General features: G+C 31.9%; 1 protein-coding gene across 6 annotated transcripts in view; it reads right to left on the reverse strand.

The window, feature by feature from the left end:
* Positions 1-25,173, reverse strand: part of mtgo (miles to go) — a 570,373-nt gene that overhangs the window by 47,069 nt on the left and 498,131 nt on the right. The window contains exon 1 of one of the 6 annotated variants that reach the window (XM_075356877.1): positions 12,149-12,334. The exons of the other annotated variants lie outside the window; for them this stretch is intronic. Within the exon in view, the coding sequence (XP_075212992.1) occupies positions 12,149-12,181 (33 nt within the window). The 5' untranslated portion in view covers positions 12,182-12,334. Of the gene's footprint in view, positions 1-12,148; positions 12,335-25,173 lie in introns of those variants that run through there. 6 annotated transcript variants of the gene reach the window in all.

Raw genomic sequence — 25,173 nt, forward strand, 5'->3', positions numbered from 1 at the left:
TGTAAACAAATAATGGCAAGTTAAAAACGAATAAGGATTTTTAGAAGGGTAGTACTAATAGAAATTATTCAATCACGGATCACAGCGCCTACATAATCTCATCACATGTTCTGTTATTAACTCTTTAACTGAAATCAAATATTTTAAACATTCATAATGTGGTTTTTGCAAACCATGTCAAAACAGTAGGGAAAAACTTGTTTAAACAAAAGAGCTATAAAGAAAAGTAACAATTAATATAGTCCAAGGTAAATTTTCGTTCTACATAGTTGGCAAAATTAAGTAAAAAATTGATAACAATAATTTTGAAAAATCTGTATAATAGAAATTTGAGCACTGTTTTTCCTTTGCATCATAAAACAATAAAAAATTAGTATCCATAACACATTAACTTGGTCTGTGATTCTTGTACCTTGCTGGAAAAACTGGAGCATTTAAAAAACTCATCACTCCATTTCCAGTATATAAAACAACAAAAGTACTAAAAATTGAAAATATACCAGTAACACTGGCCAGGGTAATCTATACAAATGATGCGATACTTTATTTTCATTCCCATCAACAACATAATACTATCTGAATATGAAAAAATGACATATCTAGCAAAATGTACAATTTATGTTATATATAAACATAAGTACCTTTCTTCTTAACTATCTATTCTGTCAGAATATTTTACAAGTTAAATATCTCTTTTGATAGTCATATTCAATAAAAGAATACAATTACCTTCCCTTGAGAAAAATTACTAAGAAAAAACTGACACTAAGTAAAGCCAGTTCAGACCAGTCCAGTTTAAGGTAGTCTAGGCATGAGCCATGAATGTCAAAGATATTTCAACGTGCACTCAGATTGAACTGTTCTTCCTACGAAGCATCACTCATAAAGACCATATAAAACATTAAAATCCATCTAAACAGGTTTCTGTTCACGAAGACAATTCACCATTAATAAACTGACACTTTCATCTAATGAAAATATGTGCACTATTAGGCATAATGGTAATACAGGATTTGTTGGATGACATCATAGGAAAAAAAATTGCAAATATCGGTAGCCCCATGGGTTTCTTGTTCAATTTTAAACTTACAACAATGAATCTCAGAATGAATTATGAACTTTATGCAAAACATGTAACTACCGTACTAAAATAAAAGTAAACCTATACATCTCAAAACACTACAGGATTAAACTTACCAAGGACTATAAAACAAGCAGTGAAAGCTTTCATTTTTAACATAACCAGGTAAATGGTATACAATATATATATATAACTAGAAAACGTTGAGTATATTACACAAATTAATGTTTTTTTTTTTAAAAAAAAGGCATCCCAAATTAATACATGTTAATATACTCATTAGAATATATCTCCGTGTGTGTCTGTGTGAGAAAAACACACTCGCAGCACAGACGTTCACTCACTTACCAAACATGTTGATTACAGACCAGACTAAAAATTCTCTCAAAAATTTCTCAAATCATTTTGTTCACCAAAAATAGACATTTTTGAAAATCATACAAAAGCATGAATCGTGACATATATATGAAAATTAAACAAACTGAAAAAAATTTCTGAGTCGTATTTCAATTATTAAAAGCAGCTAAAATGTGAATACAAAAGACAGCCAATGAACAAATAAAATAAGAACATGTTCTCTCTATACATGCACACACGATGTGATGTTTCAGTTCTTCTAAATCATTAAAATAGCATCATAAATCATACCAATAAGGTATGTCGGTTATACTCTCAATTCATATTAAAATGATTTTCTATCGGCAAAATAAGAAATTCAGTTTCCCTGAAACTGATATAAAGGTCAGTTTTTTCACGTCATTTTCTTTAATTTGCAGTTCATCAGAATAATGTTAAAATACATGTACAAAGAATCGACACAATTTTATTAGAATGTCATAACAAAAGTTATTAGTTAACCTAACATCCTCTAAAATTAATGAAGAAAATTATTTAACCGATATTTTATAAAGCTCTTTCTATTACAGTAAAGCGATAGTTAAATACAAAGAATGTGAGATCTGCAACTAAGTTACTTATTGCGCAAGCAATATCTGAACTTTGGTGTAGTGGTGAACTTATCACAAATCAGGTGATTTCGAAGTCGACAGTTCCAAGATTCAAATCCTAGTAAAGTTACTTTTATACGGATTTGAATACTAGATGATGGATACCAGTGTTCTTTGGTGGTTGGATTTCAATTAACAACACATCTCACGAATGGTCGACCTGGGACTGTACAAAACTACATGTACATATCATCATGTCATCATCATGTACATATCATGTACATGTTCATGTACATATCATCATCATCATCCCATCCTCTGAAGTAATGCCTTACGGTGGTTCCAGAGGCTAAACGGAAAAAGAAAAAACCATTATCTGAACTATTCTCTAACAAATTTAGTTAGACGTCACATCTAACAAATTTCGCCTTGTGAAAATGAATTTTCAATTTAATCAAATAGGCGTCCTGTTAGAATCCCAGTCGGGCTTAGCGATTTTCAAATACTACAATTATTTTATACCTTAATCCCACACACAAGCTCTAGGTTAATACGGTAAATTAATCATAAAAATCTTATCCGATATAGCAAATATGTTAATTTTTAAACGGTTGTAATTACAGTCTAGTAGAATCAGAGGTAATTTTTTTTAATTGAACCCTAAAGATTTTTATTTTCAAGAGTTTATCTATATTAATTTCTATTCAAAATTCATAATCTAAAATTCTGCTACGTATTATAAAATCGATCAATTTCGCCACGCCGAAGAAACTTCCACAATCACGCTTTCATTAATCATAAACGAATTAACTCGATGGATTACAAACAAATGATTCGTGGATAGAAAACAAACACATGCTATATGTACCAGTAAGAACAATTGGCAACCGAAGTGCAGTTTTTAAAATACAAAAAAAAACTTTTTTCAGTTAAAATAGCTATTAAATTTCCATAAGTGTTTTAATGCCAATTAAACTCTCCGAAGACAGGCTCTTAACCAGGGGATTGCTATGTGATAAATTTACTTAGATTCACGTTGATTAAGTCGAATCAGACCTGTTACTTCTAAACTCAATTGACAAAGTAATCGGTAAAAACGGAGACGTGAACATCGGTGTTGAATAATTGATCTGAATCCGGGTAGCGCACAGTTTGACAAAACAGCTTACTATAACACACCTCATCGGCAACAACTATCTGACCTTTCAAATGACCAAAAATCATTACAATCATAAACTAATACATTAAATCATACTATTTATAATCACATTCGATCGTAATATTAGCCTTGATTTCAATTAAATTCGATTACACTCGTGTTAAGTTCTCATAATAAACGGACATGAACGTATTAAAACCCGCAACAGAGAAAAAAATAAGAGAACAGCTGAGAATCAAATATAAAATTATGGTAAACGTTAGAGTAATAATCAAAATTATTATTTGTCCAGCTAATATAAAGATTATCATTAATTAAAATATGAGCAATAACTAAATGAAAAAAATAATAAATAAAATCATCTATCAGTGATCACTTTTATTCATAAATATCGTTTAACAAAAATAAATAAACAAAATAAAAAATGAAAGATCACAGGACTCGATAGCTCGCACTCTCTCTCTCTCTCTCTCTCTCTCTCTCTCTCTCTCTCTCTCTCTCTCGCACACACACACACACCAGAACAATTGTTTCTTTTCTTTTACATTTAACATTAACTTTGCATTAAAGCTAAGCAAAACAAAAACTACAAAATTAAATTGTTAATACTAAACAAAAAGAAATTAAGAAATAATCTATAGAAATGTGCGTTCCGTCCAAATAATTAAAACAAACGAGAAACCGGTCGTTATCAAAATTAATTAAATAAAACCGTTACACGTCGAGATAGCACGATTAGATGGACGGACGGGATAGATAGCGATTTGTTTAAAATTAATAAATTGTACTGATGTAAGAGACGAGAAGAATTATTGCTATTATACCTACGTAGCATAAAAGGCAACAAACATGTCGTTCAACCGAGTACACTGCCCTCTACAGTATATACTGCAGCACGGCTATGGAATGGAAGGACTGACCAAACGGACGGACAAGCGGGTAGTAGGCAACTCCCCGAGAAAGAATGCTAAATATTCTATGTCAAGGTCAAAATAAAAGAGCAAGGTGCTTTAGTAGCTGATATTCTGCTTTCTCACAGCTGGATAAATTTAATACTGGCTATATAATGTGACAAAAAAACTGCTAAAATAATCATACTTATAAATCGAAGGAAAATTTAGCTGTACGAATAAGTTTGACTCTGAAAGTACCTATGCTAATTACGTAATTTATACCCTTTTATAAATAAACAGATGGTCAAAGCGACCATAAAAGGTTGTTCAATATACACACACACACACACACACACAAAAGAAAAATTAATGGATGAAAAATAGGATAAAACGTCAAGGAATTATTATTATTATTTTTTTTAAAGAATATTATTAAAATAAAATTATTCAGTTGTGTCTTAATTATAATTATTAATGTTAGAAAACTGCGTAAATCAGTTATTATTATTTTTATTAAGATACACTACAATCCAAAATTTATGTCTACAAATTTCAGAAACCATTAAACAAATTTAATCCATCTCCTTCATATGTTCAGAGATCATCCAATTTTCACTTCTCATAGGAATTTACATTCCAGGGTTCAATTTTTCTTAGCATAAGGTACTATAATCAATGTAATAAGTCCAGTGAAGCTGGATTCATATTAATCTAATTGCAATTATTGACTTAAAATTAACAAAATAATTTAATGTGTGGATTCTAGTCTTTTGATGATGGACTGATTGATATGCAGTGCATACAAGTTCGAAAAAATAAGTTTTTATTCAAACTTTTGTGTGTATATATATATATATATATATATATATATATTATATAACACAATTCGATGGTAAAAAAATTATTAAATCTTATCTGATTTTTTATCAATGCGATAAAGAATCAAATAATGACATCATAAATAACTCGTAGGCAAAATACCAAACACTACAATCGGAATTTTTATCAGTACGTAAAACATCAATCGAATAAACAGGATAAATTAAAATATGAGACCTGTTTCACATTAAGACAATACATCAACATAAATTAAGTGATTTAATTTCTTAAGATGTTGCTGAATTTTCCCGAAATCCGCATACAGCCTTTCCAGCGATAGAAATGTATATCATTTATATCCTTATGACCTATATCAATATTTTACTTTTAAATCTTAAATACAAGGAAAATAATTATAAAATCTTATCGATTTAAACAATCTCGTAAATCCTGTAAAAATTCATACAATTTCAACAGTTTGCTAAGATATTCTACTCAAAGTCATAAAATTTAGCCAAATAAAAAAAAAATTCAAACGACAATATTTTGGGATTATTGAAAAAATCCGTGATTATAAAAAACATTACAACCTCCTTCTGTTCTAATAAAGCTAAAGAATTTCAATAACGTCTAATTTTGAAAAAAAATTTCTCATCTATGCTTTCAAATCCTAGTAAACGTTAGTTGCTTTTATACGGATTTGAATACTAGGCAGAGGATACCGGTATACTTTGGTGGTTGGGGATCAATAAACCACACGTGTTAGGAATGGTCAGCCTGAATATGTACAATACTACACTTCATTTACATGTCATGCACATTATCATCATCATCATCATCTCATCATTGAGCCGTAGAAGGGTTGCATATTGTTTCATAATTGAACAGATTGCAACGTCCTCTACTCTGCGCACTCTTTTTCAAATTGCGAAATCTTATAAATAAAGAAATATAAAAATCAGAAGCCATTTGATTACAAACAGCATACTTCCTTTTTATATTATACTTAACATAATTTTTTTTATTAAACTGCTCTATTAGTTGTAAATAACGCTCGCGCGCACACACAACGACACACGACCTTCTTCCGGAATTTATAACCCAACGTCAAAATTAGAAAAAAATGTTTCATATAAAATTAGTCCAAAATTTAATTGATCTTAATTCATGCCCCCACAAATCTTTTATTATAATGTATCTCCCGCGAGAAATAAGATTAAAAAAAAATCTGATGTGGACATCATATGACTTCCTTGTTCGATGTACTATTAAATTACATATGCACATTTTTTTAAAAATGAAAAGTACAATAAATTTTATTTCATTAATAACTTCTGATTTTTTTCATATATATATATATATACACTTTTTCTTTTTTTTTGTTATTGAATTATTATTCAACGTAAAACCTTTTTTTACAATGAGAGGTTAATAATTATTAATAAATCAATATATTTAAATTTTAAAAAAAAGAAAAGGAGATGAAGTCCGATTCGAACCGATGTGCCTTCCCCTAAGATCCGAATTTCATTAATTAAAATTTTATTTTGCTATAACTCTGGAACCAATGAAAATAAGTACCAATTATGATATATCATTGAAAAGCTCTCAATGAGGGCTTATTAATGCAGTAAAGAAAAAGTCCAAAATCCAAAGCTTTTTTAGACACTTCTGTTTCAGTCGGTTGCAATCAAAAGGGTACGTGCACAACTAGATGTCAACAGTTCTAAATTCAAAATTTCAACATTCTACAGCTAATCGTTTTTTGAGTTATGCGAGATACGTACATACATAAAGACGTCATGCCGAAACTAGTAAAAATGAATTCAGGGATGGTCAAAATGGGTATTTCCGTTGAAATCTGAAAACCGAAATTTTTCGCTATTACAATACTTGTACAAAGTAAAAACATTCAAGAGGAGGATAGATTTATTTGTGATTTAAAATTCAATTTAATTTTCATAATAAAAAAAGTTTTTTTTGCCGAAAGGTTTCTTGTTAATACATTTAAAATGAAGAACAAAAAAATCTTTGTAAAGCTTAAAGCCGATTCAAATTTTATTACAGTTCGTTATCTTTTGCTACAATACTAGGAGCGATGAATAATAAAACAACCATTGTCACCAAAAGAGAGCCGGAGCCAACGTTCAATATTTAAAAAAAGTACACTAAATTTGTTAACTTTCATTTCTTTATCTCAACAAGATTATTCTAAAAAAATCATTTAAAAAAGTTTCCGCTCGGTGGAAATAAACTAACATAATACTAACACATGTTGTAAAGTATGAATAGTTTATGTCGAAGTTATTTTATTTATGTCGAACTTATTACGAAAAATACTTTTTCGCCTACCTGCAAAAAATTTTCAGATAAAATGTTCGATACATTTTGTTATCTCGATAACAATATTATCAGATTTTTATGAAACAAATATGAATACAAAATGTCTTTTGTAGATTTTACTCGCTACATACAACTAGGGTATCACAATATATAAGTATAATATATGTCCGTGTCTCAAAATATAAGCTTACTACCCAAAACACAATACAATATAAGATTCTCTCGTCGTACGGCTTGTGATTACCAAGTAACAGTTATTTACATAAATTTACGCCTACAAATGTCTTCAAATTTTTCAAATTGTAAAAGTAATCATTTAGACCAGCCCACTGATTCTTGAATTTTAAGCAAAAATTGGTACAAATATGCACACGGTTTAATTCTGCATATATTTTTTTTGGGGGGAGGGCGAAAAACATTTTCGTGTTACCATTGCCCGGAATAAAGGCTTTGAAATTTTCAAGCCTTATGTACAGTGTATAGTTCAGCAGTAAAGACACTCGTAAGACCGGGTAGACCGAACATGTAGTTTCGGTCATTAACAATAAATACCCATCCAACGGTATCGTACTGTTTCGATTCATCTGTGTATACTACTGCGTCTGGATTTGTCTTGGAGAGAATATGATGAAACATTTGCTGAAAGAAAATAGGTGGTGTTGATTCTTTATTGTATATGGTGGGGTTAAACATAAAATTAATAAGGTTAATTCTCTACGGTGGATACGAAGATGGATAAATCGGAAAAATGGAAGATGCGTCAACATTTATAAGATGTAATAATTGCCGGGTACGAATATCTACAGGTGCAGTATAACTTGGATGGTCCTCATATCTTCGAAGATAAGGATTTCCAAAAGCCGGGTGATCTGGCTGTCTTTTAAGACGGATAAAATAAGATGCTAAAATCTGGTCCCGTCTATTCCAAAGTAATGGCTCACCCTAGTCAACAAGGACGCTTACGACAGGGCTTGATCTAAAGGTATCTGTAGCCAGCCGCAGAAAAATATGATGTACAGCATACAGCACTTTAAGCACGGTATTGCGCCCTGAAAAGTAGGCGACACAACCACAATCTAAACGGGAACGAACTATGGAATAGTAAAAATGCAACATACATGGCCGATCGGCATCCCAATTGGTATGTCCGCGGGGAGGCCCAGTTGAACGAACACATGATGTTCGACTGCCCAGCTCTTGGAGGGGAGCCAGAACTCCTCAGGCCACCCTGGAACTTAGAGATCAAGAGGAAAATTGGCCGCTCATAAGCGGCGAGTTAATGTGGCGTGAGCCGCATTGTCGGACCATGTGGGAGTTCCTTGATGCCGTTGCAAACCAATCCCAATCGGTATTGCTAAGGACTCGTAGCATATCTAAGAGTTTGGGGACATTTTGTTTTTGATTCTTTGATGTGTTTGATTCACGAAGGCAGCTATCAAAAAATAACCCTAAAAATCTGACATCAGGAGAGATAGCAATTAGCTCTTTACTGAGAAAGACTTGCGGAATAAAGGGGTCTCGTAGATGAAAAAAGACTTCACAGTTTGTCTTCTCAGATTAAAAAGTTAAGCCGGTAACCATGAACCAAGCTTCAAGCCAAGATGTAGTGTACTGTAGTAGTCTCTGCTGTGGCTATTGACGGGACGCAATATAAATATATAGCAAAATCAACAACAAATAAAGAACATGAGACAGGTGGCTGCACACATTTAGTAAATACTGTTGATGGCTACAGAATGTAATTTATAATTAAGTGATTATTAGACAATATTAAATTTATTAAAGGAGTGTGTTACAAGATAAATACAAAACAGAAAATTGAAATGTAACATAAAATAATAGTCATGCACGAATGTAACTTTCTCAATAAGGTTTTTTATTAATAAATGATCGCTTTTTAGTCAAGCACCCGATATTTTCGGTGATGTGTAAGTCAACACGTCAGCCATTATTCATCCGTATCTAACCATTTTTAATGTCATACAAGTACCAATTTACAACAGACTTCAAAATTTCTCAATTCGGTCTGATTACACACATTATATACCGCATAAATCACGTAATAAATGCAGAAAGTAAATAAATAATTTCAAATAATATTGATGAACAGAACGATAAAGAAAAGAAATTTGTTTGGAATGAGAAAACATCAAAACTAGATTCATTTTAAATTTATAAACTACTATATGTTATGAATCAGACAAAAGAGAATAATGTACGATAGCGCATGGAAAATTCGAATTCTGTTAAGAATGGAATCTTTTGTGGAAAAAATGTTTTCCCGTTTTTCCTCTATAATGGTATTTTTTACGTTACGAATCAGTATTTCATCTCTAAAGGTCAAGTAATGCAATACTAAAGCTCTATAGACACAAATTATTGGGCACTTTTTCGGAATCCGACAGCCACTTTTTTTCAATTTTTTCTTCCAAACCGGTGGATATTTGAAGGTATTTGTAAAGAAATTATAAATAAAATCTAACCAAACTTAACCTACGCTCGCTTCGTTCGCTAACCTTGACTAATCAACAGTAATGTTTTGATTATTTAAGTAATAAATAATTAATTAGGTTAGGTTCAGCTCTTGATGATTGCGGTTGCGTTTTTCTTACTCCCGAGTATTCGTGGTTATTATTGCAGTTTTCGTTAATAGTTTTGTAACTTTTTCTTTTTGTTGTTCGTTTTTAGTTGCTTAGTGATGTTTTAAGTAGTTCTGATGGACTTTTGTTGAGTTTTCGTCGTTTTTTTTTTGTTTTTTTTTTTTATTTGTATAACTACAAATTTGGGGTGAGGCACCTCAACTAAATAGTTACTGAAGTATAAAATTTTCTACGCTATGTTTATCTACATGGCGTAGAAAAAAGAAAAACTAACTAATCGGATGGAATACATAGAACAATGATAGAGAGAAGGATGGTCGGAAAACGAAACGGTGGATGAAAAACATAAAGGTTAACAGATCTGAAGAAAGAATGGAATTACTAGGAAAGAGAAAGATGGCGAAAAAAGTTACAATGTTGATGATGTCACATATTCATCGGCCATTACAAATCTCGGTCGATTGATGTAATTAATGTTCAACTTTAACTAATAAACGATTGGTGTAATTAATATTTCAAACAACTTAACAGAAATAAGATAACAAAGCAAAGCTAACGGCCTGAGGAACCAAATATAACAAATACAAAAGAATGATAATTTTCAAAGAATTTTATCAGTATGTTGAAACAGAACTAATAGCAAATGAAATAAAAACAGTCAATGAATCATTCTATACTTCAAATCCAATAAGAAATAGAAACATCCGTAACTGGAATAAACCGGGCTCTTGTAATAAAATATCAACTTCAATAAAACTTTTAACATTCAGCAGCAAATACTTAAAATGACATAAGCTTCCACAAATAGTAAGAAATACCTTATTTAAAAAAATAAAGCAAAACATTTTTAATAACAGAAACTACCCTGCCTTTAGAAAACGACATAAAGTTGATATATTTTTTTCATTTTATTTTAATCAGCTACATTATTAACACTACTTTTCTTTTTTATTAAGTCTTACGAATACTTTTTTAAAAACTCATTAAAACCTATATCTTTAATTTACTCTGTTAGTTTCTAAATAAGAAACGTATCTATCTATAAGACAATATTTAGGGAGAAAATACGTACGTTTGATACTAAACATATTAGAAAATTAAATACAAGAAAAAGAATTGCGTTATTGAAAAATATATACATTATATATATTTGTTTATATTTATTTTATAATTTCGTTATAAAAAAATCTGATGTGTACACCACATGACACTTCCTTGTACGCCTATTACATTACATATGCACATTTCTTTTTTTTTAAATGAAGAGTACATACAATTTTACTTCATTAATAATTTCCGATATTTTTTTTCTTTTTCTTTTTATTGTTATTATTGAATTATTTATCGTGAAATGTTTTTACAATCAGAGGTTAATAATTATTAATATATCAATATATTTAAATAAAAAACAGAAAAGATATGAAGTCTAATTCGAACTGACGTGTCTTCTTGTAAGATACAAATATTCATCAATTAAAATTTTATTTGGCTATCTCTGGAACCAATGAAAATAAGTACCACTTATGATATATCGTTGAAAAAGCTCTCAATGAGAGCTTATTACTGCAGTTAAAAAAATAAAAAATCCAAATCTTTTTGGATTTTGGGCTTTTTTGGACACTATGATTCAGTCGATTACAATCAGAAGGGAAGGTACACAATTAGATGTTACAACAGTCCTAAATCCAAAATTTCAACATCCTACGGCTAATTGTTTTGAAGTTATGCGAGATACGTACAGACGTCAAGCCGAGACTAGTCAACATGGATTAAGGGATCGTCAGAATGGATATTTCTGTTGAAATCTGAAAACCGAAATTTTTCGCGATCACAATACTTCCTTTACTTCGTTCAAGGAAGTAAATATATTGTTATTAAAAAAAAAAAAAAAATATATATATATAAAACAAGAATAAAAACATTCAAATATTTAGTCGCTAGGGAGAGCTATTAACTTATCTAAATGAGATAAGCTTTTACATAAAAACTAAAAACTAGCAAATATTTGTATAATTCCTTGCATACTTAACTAGACAAATTGAAATAACTAGATTAATTGAATTACCGTACAACCGTTAAATCGTAATTTGTAAATAATTTATAAATACTTACAACGCAAGCAAAAACAAAAGCAAAACAACAGATGGAAGGCTGTTTGTTTATACAGAAGAAAAATTTTAATCAAACGAAAAGCGAGAAATACGTTAATTAAATGTAATAACAGTTAGAATTATTAAAAATTAAATAAATAAGGAAAATTACACTAACTGTAAACAAATAAACAGTACAACAACGTACAATCTCACCTTATTGTTATCATTATCTGCCATTACAGTCATATAAAGTTTTCTTTAAAGAGTTTTACCCCTTCGACCGAAGGTAAATAGTCAAATCGACGATGGTTTGAACGAACGATCAGCAAAAAAGCGTAAAAAGAACGGAACGGTCAAACACAACGTAACCGCAATCACAAAATATTCAGCGTAAAGAAACTCCAGACTGTTCTCAGCTGTTTACGTGGAGGTGACGTATAACACATGTTGAGTAGATTTGTAACGTTTAAAACTAGTTGTTCACATCTAACAGTAGAGAGTGCTAGTTAACTGATCAGTCCCGCGCTCTATTAATATTCTTAACATTATCGTAATGCGGTGCTATAAATTATCATCGACGTTTTTTTTTAATTCGGATGACATCGTTATTTATATTTTAAATAAACAGTCATTATACTATTCCCATATCTTACCTGATAATTTTGAAGCTTAATAACTCCCGTCATAATTTGACGTTATATTATGATTAATTGTAAATAAATTTCATTAATTTTTTTTTCTACGCGATTTATGTTCATTAAGATTCATTTTTTTAATTTTATCTATCGAGAGCAGCCCGTGCACAACATGTTCATGAGTTGCTCTTCATAGAGTTAAAATAATAATTTATCTATAAGTATCCTCAAAAACGGAATTCCATTCCTTTCAAGAAGTTCGTTCTCCTCAATACATTAAAGAAAATAAAAAAAAAGTTATTTTTTTACAGCGTACTTATTCTGCTCAATGTAAGCGTGAAGACACAAAAAATTCTAAAAACGGCCTGTAACTGATCTTTTTCATATGTACTACTCGGACGTATTCGGACTAACATTTTTTTAAGATAAACGGTGTTTCGGTTAACATATTTAATTTCCCGTCTAGATAGCGCTATAGCAGTTATAGCTCTAGAAGGGAAAGTGTATTGGAATCCTATTTGGGTCCAATTTGGGCATATGCGGTTTTCACCGGATCTTGACAAAAAAAAAAAACGGATGGAAATTTTCAGGATGTTAATGTTTGCATGTGTGTTCGGTGTTGGCCTCTAAATCACCTTATATCTTCATAACTACAAGACCGATTTTAACCAAACTTAGTCAGATTACTTCTACATATAGGACATTGATGGCATTAAATTTTCAACTTAAAAGGTCACAGGGGTGAGACTGTGAAGCAAGTTCACCCTCAGTATCTCCAGATTTCGCCTAATTAAGGTCATATTTTTCTTACGCACATTTGTTAAGCAATATTTGAAAAAACCTTTTGCAAAATCCCACCCCCACCCCAAAAAATACTCTAACTAATGGCTAAGGGGGTACATTGCGTTAATGGTACCCCGTCATCACAAGGAGCGCCAGTGTAGCACTGGCGTATTTTAAATTAAGTTTGCGCGCGCGCGTGTGCGTGTGAGTGCGCGCGCGCGCGCGCGCGCGTGTGTGTGTGTGTGTGTGTGTGTGTGTGTGTGTGTGTGTGTGTGTGTGTAAGCCGTGCAACAGAAAAAAGCTGCGTGACGGTAAAATCCTACAACTGTGTTGTCAGTTTTTGTTTAAGTTAAACGGTATTTTGGTTAGCATTTTACTTTCCCGTCTACATAGCGTTCGCTATAGCAGAGCTTTAGCTATAGAAGGGAAAGTATTGTAATCGGTCCAATTTGGGTATATGCGGTTTTCATGGATCTTGACGTTTTGACACCTAAGAAACCCTAAAAACAAAAAAAAAACCGGATGGAAATTTTCCGGATGTTCGTATAAGAGTTCGGTAATGGCTTCTAAATCACCTTATATCTCCAGGACTGATTTTGACCAAACTTGACTTGAACTCAGATTACTTCAATATATGGGCATTGATGCCATTAAATTTTCAATTTAAAAGATCAAGGGAGTCCAACTGCAGAACAAGTTCACCCTCAGTATCTCGAGATTTCAGCTAATTAAGGTCACATTTTTCTTACGCACTTTTGTTAACAATAAAAAAAACAATATTTTCAACAAAAAAAATGTTTTGCAAAATCGCACGCCCACCAAAAAATGCTATCTAAACTACTGCTATGTTGTAACGTCACAAGTGAGCGGTAGAATTAAATAAATGAATAATATTTTAAGTGTAAAAATTCAGTCTGGCTGGTTCTCGAACTTGATCGCCCGGTTGACTAGGTACCTAGTGCGTTAAGTCTCGCCGTTACATAATCTGCCGACCGTACAAGCGAAATTTGTTCTATGTAAGTTGTGAAATTACATTAGTTAAGTTAGTGCCGACCGTCGCTGCTAGTACCGACACACCCGCGCGAATTAAATACGGTATGCACATGCGCTTTAGTTAGAATCATTGAATTAAATAAACGAAAAAATATTATATTTAAATAAAATGTTAAATATTTTAAATTAAGTTGTGTGTATATCTGAGTGTAAACCGTGCATCAGAAATAACCTGTTGTCAGCTTCTTTTTTCAAGCAATAGCTACTTATAATCAGTTGTTACCGACTTATTATCAAGGAGACTTCTGTTTATTCATATTATACTCATAGTTTAAGTTGTATGCTGTCTATCGTGTACGTTAAATTTTTAGCTAATTACACCTCGCTTTAAAGATACCATTACAATTTATTTAACAAGAACGTCCGGAAAAAAGAACATGTAGTATTTGAACCTTGAAGAACGTGTTGAACTACAAGAACTTGTTTGTCAAATCCTGATGAAAAAAAAAAACTAAAATTAAGAGGACTCGATGATGGTCAAAAGACTTTCCAAAATAATGAAAGTTAATTTTGGCAAGATTTTAGGGCAAAAATAAAATTTCAAAATAATTGGTGGTACTGTAAACTTTGAATCACCGACTTTATCTGAAATAATTTCTGGTTGTACTTTCTATGGTGAAACCTATAAAAAAACTTGATATTTATGCAAAACCTGAAGAAAAAAGTATGCTATACACGAAACTAAAAAGCCAGAAGTGGACTCTATCGATGGATCTTTAATCTTGAATATTTAAAGTTGAGGATGGTCTGTAATTTCGTGATTACAGCTGAAACTAATAAGTGTTTTTATGAATCGTAAAAGTTTAGGCAACAGGTTTTATAAAATAAATCATTACTGTTACAACTAGCTATCGCTCGAGTACGGATTCCAGAATCTGCACTTCTGTGCAAACACTTGTTGATTCCAGTAAGTCAATGTTTCTTAACCTGTGGGGCGCGTCCCCCACGGGGGTCGTGAAAACACTAAATGGGGGACGCGAGCATATCGAAAAGAAAATATTAATAAAAATATTTATTAATTTACTGAAAGGAAAGCAAAACAAAATACATTCTGACATAATAAATAATAAAATACACATTTACACTGATATAATGCACTTATAAATAGGGTTGTATCATTACTGCACAAATTATTTTAATAATTAACTCATCAATACTAAATTAAAAATAAGTTTAATAATTATTAGCGACTCACTTGAGCCTGTCTTGCAGAGCAAGACAGGCTCAAGGGTTTAATATTAGAAATACACACTGAGTTCTTTTACTATATTTAGCTGAGATTTATATTTTGTCTTCAAAGCAGCTACCCGCAGAAAATCCCGTTTCGCAAAGGTAGAATACCTTTGCGTTGAAAATGGTAATAGTATACGAAATGCTCTTGTTTTCAGTGCAGAAAACATCATCCGCCCTGCCCAAAATTCAAAGAGTGATTTATTACTAAATTGTCTTTTGATTTCGCTACTTGCCATGAAGTCTATGAAGATTTCTTCTTCGGCAATTGAGAACCCTTCGGGATTATTTTGAAATGGATCCCTAACCCACCCTAACTACCCACCCTAACCAAGTTGTCGTCATCAAGAAAGTACTTTTTAAAATTCTTTGCCAGCATGACTAAATGATTTTCAATGGTTACAAAAACAACTTTCACGTGTTCCTTTAGCCTTGCAAGTTTTAACACATTCATCCACATTTGCAAACATTTCTAGGTTTTTTTGCTTTAAATTTCTGCTCCAAAATTCCAATTTTCTACAAAAAGCATTAACTTTATCACTCGTATCCAATATGTGTATCCTCCTTAGAGTTGAAGATTCAAGATATTTAATTTCTTGAACATGTCGACCAAGAAACTCAAATCTATCACAAATAAACCATCCCGAAACTTTTGTTTCTGGTCGGTTTTCCTCTTTTAGAAAAATCTTTATTTCATTTCTTTAATTCATACACACGTTGCAAAAATTTCCCACGTGATACCCATCTTGTCTCGCAATAAAATAGTAAAACTGAATGTACAGTACTTCACCCAAGTCTTTACAAAGTACAGAAAAGATTCTTCATTTTAGGGGTTTCATTTTTATATCATTTAATACGGATACACGCGTCGTTAGAACAATATTCACACCAGGACTCATTTCTTTGGAAGCCAGAGCTTCTGTGTAGACCAAGCACTGTGTCCAGGTACACTGCGTAGATTTTTATTTCACAAGTGATTGTATACTTTGATATCAACCAGACCTGATATCCTTGTATACTTTGATATCAACGAGCACCATCGGTGCGCATTCCGACGCAATTTTTCCGCTCTATATTTGCCTCGCTTATAAATCATTTAAGACAACAAATAATGCGAGTGCTGCTGCTTTGAGTTCTATTGGTTTGCGGAAGAGTAGTTCTTTTCATGCTGACATATAATCACAAAATCGAACATAGGCAATAAAATGAGCATCTTCATTGATATGTTTCCTCATCACTGAATTCAAAACAATTGATCACGTAAATTCCCGAAAAGCTTATGCTATACGTCTTCAGCTATATCACCAATTCGACGAGCAACAGTATCATTTGATAAGAGATATGGACTGCAATTTTCGGCAAAATTATCTCTAAATATTGTTTCTACAAGCCTAATTGTAACTGGAAAGTAAGCTATTCAGCAATGGTGTGAGTCTTTTTACATCTGGCTATTTTATATGAAATTTTGTAAGAAGCAAGTAAAGCTTTTACATTCACAAAGTTTTTTTTTTTTTTAAAATGATATGTGTTTTTCATATGATTTTAATTTTAATTCGAAGAATTCTCGGGGTTCGTTAACGTATTCACTCTGAAGCGTTTCCAAATATCGTTTAAGTTTATTAGGTTTCATGCTGTCTGCTGCCAAATATTTGAGCAAATGATACACAGGGGCGTTTCTTCTTCATTTACTTCAGTACTGGTAAACCCAAAATTTAAGTACTCTTGAGAATATTTTTTTGATTTTATTTTCGGAAACACGCTCGTCTGTGCACTTGCTGATGCTTCACAACCGTCTAATGCTCGCTTACAGCCACTTAAAAATTTATCCATGATTCCGTATAAATCTACTGCTGTAAATATTTAACACTGTGAATTGCAATTAACACGCAAATTACAACATACACATTCACGATTGATTCGATAGCGATAGAAGGATCGACTCGACTCAGACTAGCAAGAATTGAACGAGAAGCAGCATTTATACACGTTTGCGCAGACTTTCCAGAATGTTGGAGATAAATCGGAACTTCTCGCGAAGCCGCGAGAATATCACACATGGTGGAAGTAGAGAGCAATAGAGACATCGATTCTGGTTTTGTCAATGCAGCGATTCGGTATTGCCAAATACCAATAAATTTACTTATTAGGGTAATTTTTAAGGTTTGTAATTAAGGTCGTAGTGTAGCTTTTGCGTTAAAATACTCAAAATATATTAATATTTTATAAATTGTTATTGTATGAAAAGGGGGCGCGATGAAAATTATGATTAAAAATTGGGTCGCAAATGCTTAAACGATGCTGTAAGTCATCCGGTAAACATACCGATTCTAAGTCAACGTATGGTGATAAGGTACAATTTTTTTGGGTGGAACTAAGCCGACTCAAATAAATATATCTGCACTCCCGAAGCTGACGGAATGCATTTTACCACAAGATGATATCAAACCAATTTCTCTACTGAAACATGTCACTCGATAATTATAAAATTGTAATAACGGCGCAGATAATTATGAAAAATGAAATTAATCCACTTCTGACAGCAGGTGTGAGAGAACAGAATCTGTTCTTTCTGCCGTGCCCAAACTTTGTTAGTCTAAAGCGAAAGAGAAGTACCAATAACGGTGCTCGTCTTTCGCTTTAAACTATTCAATAATGAATAATCGATGAATTCTTCTGTAATATAAGATTTTTATTAATGGTGTAACAAAATATAAATCACTCTGCTCCAATGAATTTACAAATGCATATCACCAAATAACCGATTCTTGGAAGGAAAAAGCCAGCTTTTAGTAGGAACGTGTAACTTACCGCCTAATGCTTAATGATTTTGAAGTTCATCATAAATCATATCCAATCAAAAGAATTCTATTTAGTGCGAGTAATAGAAAATAGAATAGCTAGTAACAAATTGGATAATAGTGAGAGAATCTGAAACCCTGTTTCGCATATTTGAACGATATTAATATCCGGAATTACATTTCTACATCATTCCGATCTCGCAACAACGTTTCTGTCATTTGGCCAACAACCTCAATCACTACCCTATCACGTTTCCAGAGAAAAAGCGGAGATGTTAACTTCATCCAAAAAAAAAGAATGCAACAAAGATATCCTCTTGCCTATTTCGACACAGAAAAAAAATAATAAAGCTATACAAAAAGAAAAACTTCAATCAAGTATCTACAAATTACGTATCGGAACGGAACTGAACGCACTGCACTGTCTACTACAGTATCCGGATTTCTCCTTTGCTGCTGGGTCTTTCTAGTGAACTGGCGAGTAATAAATAAAAATTGGATAATATTCATGGTTTATATGAATTTTGGGATTGCGTTCCGATCTGAGGAAGTTTTCTTTGGCAGGCACCAGAAGCTTTTCTTTTGTGACGGGCTCCCCTTTCCGTGAATGGGCAGAAGGCCTTGTAATTAGGGATACACTCCCGCAAGAAACGCCGTAGGCGATTTTAAGGCCGGGTCATATGCGGTACTCTACTGCAACTAGTCTTTAATCGAGTACGGGTTGGTTAGGTTATTCTAGAATGATACATGCTAAGCTTGGCTCAAATCGTATCGTATCATATTGTTGCAAGTCTTGAATTTATAATACCCGATAAAATTTAGGGAAATAAAAAGGGAGAAAATGAAAACAAAAGTAAATTAAAATCAAACAGATAAGAGTTCATTTAGGCGTTATACAAGAACGAAATTTCAAATAAAGAATAAATAATAATAATAATAATAATTTCAAATAATTAACAAATAAAGAATTAATTACAATAAAAAGCTAACTCGGTTTCGCTCGATAATTAAAAACAGACCATTATTTTTCAATAAGGCAAATTTAAGATCATAATATATAAAAATCGGATTGTTGTTAGCTTAAAGCAGACAACTGATGATACTGCTATACACAGAAAGCAGATATTTCAAATTTTAATATTATAAATTGCGATTATAAGAACTTAAAACAAAACGTTAAGTGACAATAAATAACACGATATCACATATTAATTTAACTGGGGCAGACTGTCTGAAATACGCTGGACCCAGTCCAACGACCGAAATCTCAATATTTCAAACATTATAACGGTAACCGTAACCACTAAAATTCGAAAGTTGTTAAAACAATTCAAGAAGGTGGTAGTAGGCGGGTTACAAGAGACATGGTCCTCTTTAAATTTAGGAAGTTGGTATTAAATTACCTATACCTCATTAAAAACTTAAATTAAGATCTGATTTTTTCCTTTTTGGCAATTAACTACTGAAACAAATTATGATGTAATTACGCTAAAAAAAAATTAATTACAAAAATAAAACACTCAGTTAAATGTTTACTTTGTAGTAAACATTTTTAGAAACGGTTAAACGTTCCACTTTTTAACTTAATAAGTAATTCAGCTCTCTCTATCCGGATAACTATTCTTTTATACAATTAGTAAAGATTTTATTTGCTATGAGAGATTTATTACAAAGAAACAACTGTTTTATGTTTTTAATAGGTACAAGAGATGTTTATATGAAATTTTGTTTTAATTTAAAGCGTAAAGAATATTAAGAGAATTATTTTATCGTCTGTAAAACAGGATTACGCGAGAATTTACAGAACGAGAACACCCTTTCCTGTTTATTTATTTTTTTCATTAGCTAAAATATGTAAACTTAATATGGTAGCAATCATTTGTAATTTCATCGGTTCTAATAACGGTTATTTATTCTGAATTTTAATTCACCAAAAAAGATACGTATAATATTCTAATAGTTACCTATTCTATAGTATTTTATTAACTGATGTATTCAAATTAGTACATAAGTGTGGATTACAATTATTCTACTTAATTATTAATTGGGATTGTATTTTTTGTTCATCGTTTATCGCCAAAATGTAATTATTAATTAATTATTTATTTATTTAGGTAATATTTCAAAATACTTAGCGGTTAGCACAAAAACAAAATCAAGTCCTGCCATTAGCTGTTTTTATTTATCTAAAATTAATTCCGGCTATTAATCGCTTTAAAAAGTACCGTCAAATTTTTGACTAAAAATACATTCCAAGAATAAAAAAATCTAACATTAGAAACCCCGTTCTGACGACCGCTTTATGATTTTTTTTACATCTTCCTAGGGATTCAGTACCGTATAAAAACCGAAAACTTATTCTATCTGAATAACAAACCGACAAGGATAAAAATCCTATTAATTTTCTATTTTTCAAAAAACAAAAAACAGAGCAACTTATAACAGAGCAATTTATAACGCAATTTAACAGTAAGTTAAATTAATATACGAAAACTAAAAATGATCTATTTATTACGTAACGAAAAAAAAATACGGCTTAAATGAAACTGAAAAAACTGAAACCCTGAGCTTAAAAATCGTTAAATCCTACCGATCTAAAGCCACGCTCTATTCATATATTTAATTACAGATTATTATTTACTTTTTGAGGAGAAAATCCTTGAAGTACGTGGATTTGGTGATTTTTTTATTTTTTAATCAATGAAGAGGAATACGTCTATATGAAAACTACTAAGCGCGAAGAGAAAATCCAACCAAAGAGATAATGAGTATAAGCAAGTAATTCAACCTAATCTTCTTAAAGGACCAACTTATCGAAATCAAAATAGCTAGTTCTGAATAAAACCATTTAAATATTGATGTCATTCGAAAAAACGAATTTAAGATTTCAATTCGTTTTTCAACGCAACATTAAAAAATTACAAAAAAAAGATAGTCAATAAAAATGTTACAAAATAATACAACCATATAAATTAAAATATTTAGATCACGCTTTACCAAAAAATTATAAAAAAATAAACAAAACTTACTTTCGATCGAAAAAATAATACAAGTTCTCGCACATAAAAATTAGATAAGCATACATAATATAAATCAAATAGATATTAAAACTAAAATTGATACAATCGTGTGGACACAAAAAAAGCACAGTAACAGCTTAACCTGCAAGTACGAGTAATTAGTGGTTAATCGGATGCTTTGTGATCGTTTATTTATTTTTTTTAACAAAATATTACCGTCAAAAAATTGGCAAAAACATCAAATTTTTAATTTAAAGCTGACTTTCACATAATTTTAAATATCACCATCAAAGCTTGTTGTCAAATCCATTCTGAGATACCGTCCTAAAATTATATTTTACCTTTTCGTTCGTTCAATTTACGAGTGGTGTTTAAAAATGGTTTTACACATTTTTTATTTTCTACTTTTAGTATATTTAATATAAGAGTGGTTTTTAAAAAGTTTTTTTATATTTCTTATTTTTACTTCTTACTCTTTTTAAGTTTATACTTTACAGCTACACTAGCGCACAGGTTTGAGCGTATTTATCGAACGATCGGATAGGTAAGTTTTACGGTGGGTGAATGCAATCAAAACATTTAACGATTTAATTTCCGGATAACCAAGATCCGGTCGATCAAGAGTGTATCCGATGCGTTAAACAGTTAATGCTCGACCTGTTTAAATCGTGAAAATCGGACGAGCGGTTGCTGAGATATTACTGTGACACCCCATCACCAATTTCCGAACGGCGCCCCGGGGGCACTTGAAAATATTATCATCCGATGGGTACCACTGGGAGCAGATAAAGAATTATCGAGGAGAGTCGAAAAAATCTTTCAGAGCGCTAGGACCGACCGTTTTCGAGATATTTGCGATTTTCATCCGAAAATTCGGATCTGGTTAAAAAGTACTAATTTTTCCCAAAAATTCAATATATATTTCGCATATACGGTATATCGATGTATAATAATATAACAAATATACACACCTGACCACCACGAGACATGTACTAACGAACCGGGATTTTCCGCTAGTGATCGGTACATTCCGGTGCTACGCTAAGGGGGACGCACACACATCCAAATGCCGTTTAGTAGGGTAGGATGAAGCAGTTTAAGAGAAAATTTGCCGATATCAAAAGACTCATTTAAATAACTTATATGAAGATCGGACCTTATTTTTTCTTGATAATTTTTTCTGCTTTAATTTTATAGTAAAAAAGTAAGTCTCCAGAAAAAAGAATAATAATAAGTAAGTTTTTTGTATGGTAATGTACTGATTACAACAAATGTTTATATTTCAAATTAAACTAATTATAAACATATTAAAATTGTTTTAATTAGTGTAAATAAGTCGGTCAAAAATAAAATAAAACTGCAATCGCAACGGTTGCTTTCGAGCAGATGGCTAAAGGAAAAATTCTCTCAATGCTGTCTAAAAAAAAGGCAATAAAATTCTAATAATAAACATAACTTTATAAAAGTGAAAAAAAATCAAACTTCTCATTTTATTAAGTACTGCTAATTTGAAATCAGTAAACGTACAAATTTATCTGTTTGCATTATATGATTATGTAGAGAGCCTGTTGTTAGTCTTATGATTCGACCAGATCCACAATTAAAAAAATAATAAAACATTCTGAAACAGTTCAATAAAATAAAATCTATTTTGAAGAAATCCGATAACATTTTCTAATATAGAAATAATGTCCTTAATTTTTCTCATCGAGCAACCTTGAACATTTCTAAATTTAAATAATCATCCTTTTCCCGTTCTTGTTCATAGCCCGATATGTTGTCTCAAACTTTCCTAACAAAGCCGATCCACTCTTTTTTATTCTGTGCAACAATCAGTCACCGGTGAAAACCTACTGCTGCTACACCCGCCGTTTCTTTAAGCACCATCACTTCATCTTCTTTTCGATCGCTCCCTTTTGTAATCTCCTCCATTTCTGAACAGGTTCCTGGCAAATTGTTTTCTTTCATGCTTATCGTGTGTTCCGGCAACTGTATTTCTCCCGTCTTAAACGTCCATTCGATAAGTGTTCTTTATTTACCTAAATTTTTGTGTTACACTATTTGGAGTTAGATTTAATGAGCCTGAAGTTTGCAAAGTAGGTTTTTTTATGTTCTACAAGAGTAGTTGCCCTTAGAAACGAACTTGAGGCATACCATCCCCCCAGATCCTGTATAAATTTATTCAAGTATCTTCTCTTAGTCGTGCTATGTGTTTTGAGCTAGGCAAAGTTTCTCGGTCTAGTCTGGAACACAACGCTCTTCAAATGTCCCCACAAAAAGAAGTTGTAAACTGAAAATCTGAGACCGGCCAAACGACATTAGCAGTCCTTGAAATTATGCGATCCCAAATAAATGTCTCATGCTGCCATAGACTGTCAGGCAGTGTGTGATGTTCAATCTTGTTGAAACCAGGTTTGCTGAAAGTCAAGATTTGGAAGAGAATGGAGCCTAGGAGCAAAAACAAATCTCTAGCATGTCGACATAACGTTGAGACATCACAGTGAGAGCAGAACCCCTTCATCTTCAAAGAAGTAAGGGCCTATTAGCCCACGTCACGAAACTGCACACCATACGGTAAGTTTAGCACTGTTTAACTGACGCTGGTGAAGCTGAGCAGGGTTTCTTTGTGCCCAGTAACGAAATCCACTTAAGTGAAAATGGGCTTCATCTGACATCCAAAGATTTTCAATAAAGTTAGCATTCTCATCGATTTTAGACACCTGTTTTTCACAAAATTGCAGACGCAATACACAATCGTTAGGTTTCGGTTCTAGGACAATTTGAATCTTGTAGAGATAAAATTTCAGATTATAGAGTATTCTTTGCACGCCCGAGCTTCAATGACGAGGCAATTTTCCATACCAAACAAGGCCTCCTTACCACTGCAGCTTTCACAACATCAATGTTTTCTGGCTAACGTACAGACGATACACGCCCGCTAGGTTTTTTATTCAAAGCTGAACCAGTCTCTTTAAAGTTACAAACCCAAGTTTTGATTGCGTGTGAAGAAGGAACTTGACAGCGGGTGGGATCTCTTAGTGTCACCGAAACACTCTTTGTGCAGTTGTCACAGTCACCATTTCGGTAAAACGCCCTTACGGCACCGAAACGCTCTATACTATTCCACTGTCACGTCACAACTAAAATCCGTTACTGCTCTACAGTTTAACGTCTTTCTTATACAGTTTAACGCTAACATCAAATTCAAACTTTCCCGTTTTTCTGCGCCACCCTGGAAATTGACGTTTACCACAGATGTAAAACTTTTAATTAATAGTTTTCCAGAGATTACAGTCTAAAAACCCACAATAGAAATCTGTAGAAATAAATCTAATAGAATAATTTAAAAGAAATGAATGTTTGTAAAACCTTTTTTAAATAAAAACCATGTTTTTCCTGAGGAATAATAAATGCTTTATTCAATTAGTCACGTCTACATTGAATAGTTAATATTACAAGAATGCGCCACATTTCAAAGATAATAACGAATGCCTGAAACTATGCATAATATTTTATAAGAAAACTAAGCCTAAGGTGTACCTAATTCTAACACACAGAACGTGAGGAAATAATAATTTTAAGATAGAATTTAGAAATATAAAAGTAACATTAAAACAAAGGCAAATAATCAATTTCAAAACAGGATATCCTTGAGCACAGAATTATAGCAAATATCAACATTATAGCCAGACGAGAATAAGAAGTGCTTAGCAAATAGA

The sequence above is a fragment of the Lycorma delicatula genome, chromosome 2 (genome assembly GCF_047948215.1).
Source record: "Lycorma delicatula isolate Av1 chromosome 2, ASM4794821v1, whole genome shotgun sequence".
In the NCBI taxonomy this organism is placed as follows: domain Eukaryota; kingdom Metazoa; phylum Arthropoda; class Insecta; order Hemiptera; family Fulgoridae; genus Lycorma; species Lycorma delicatula.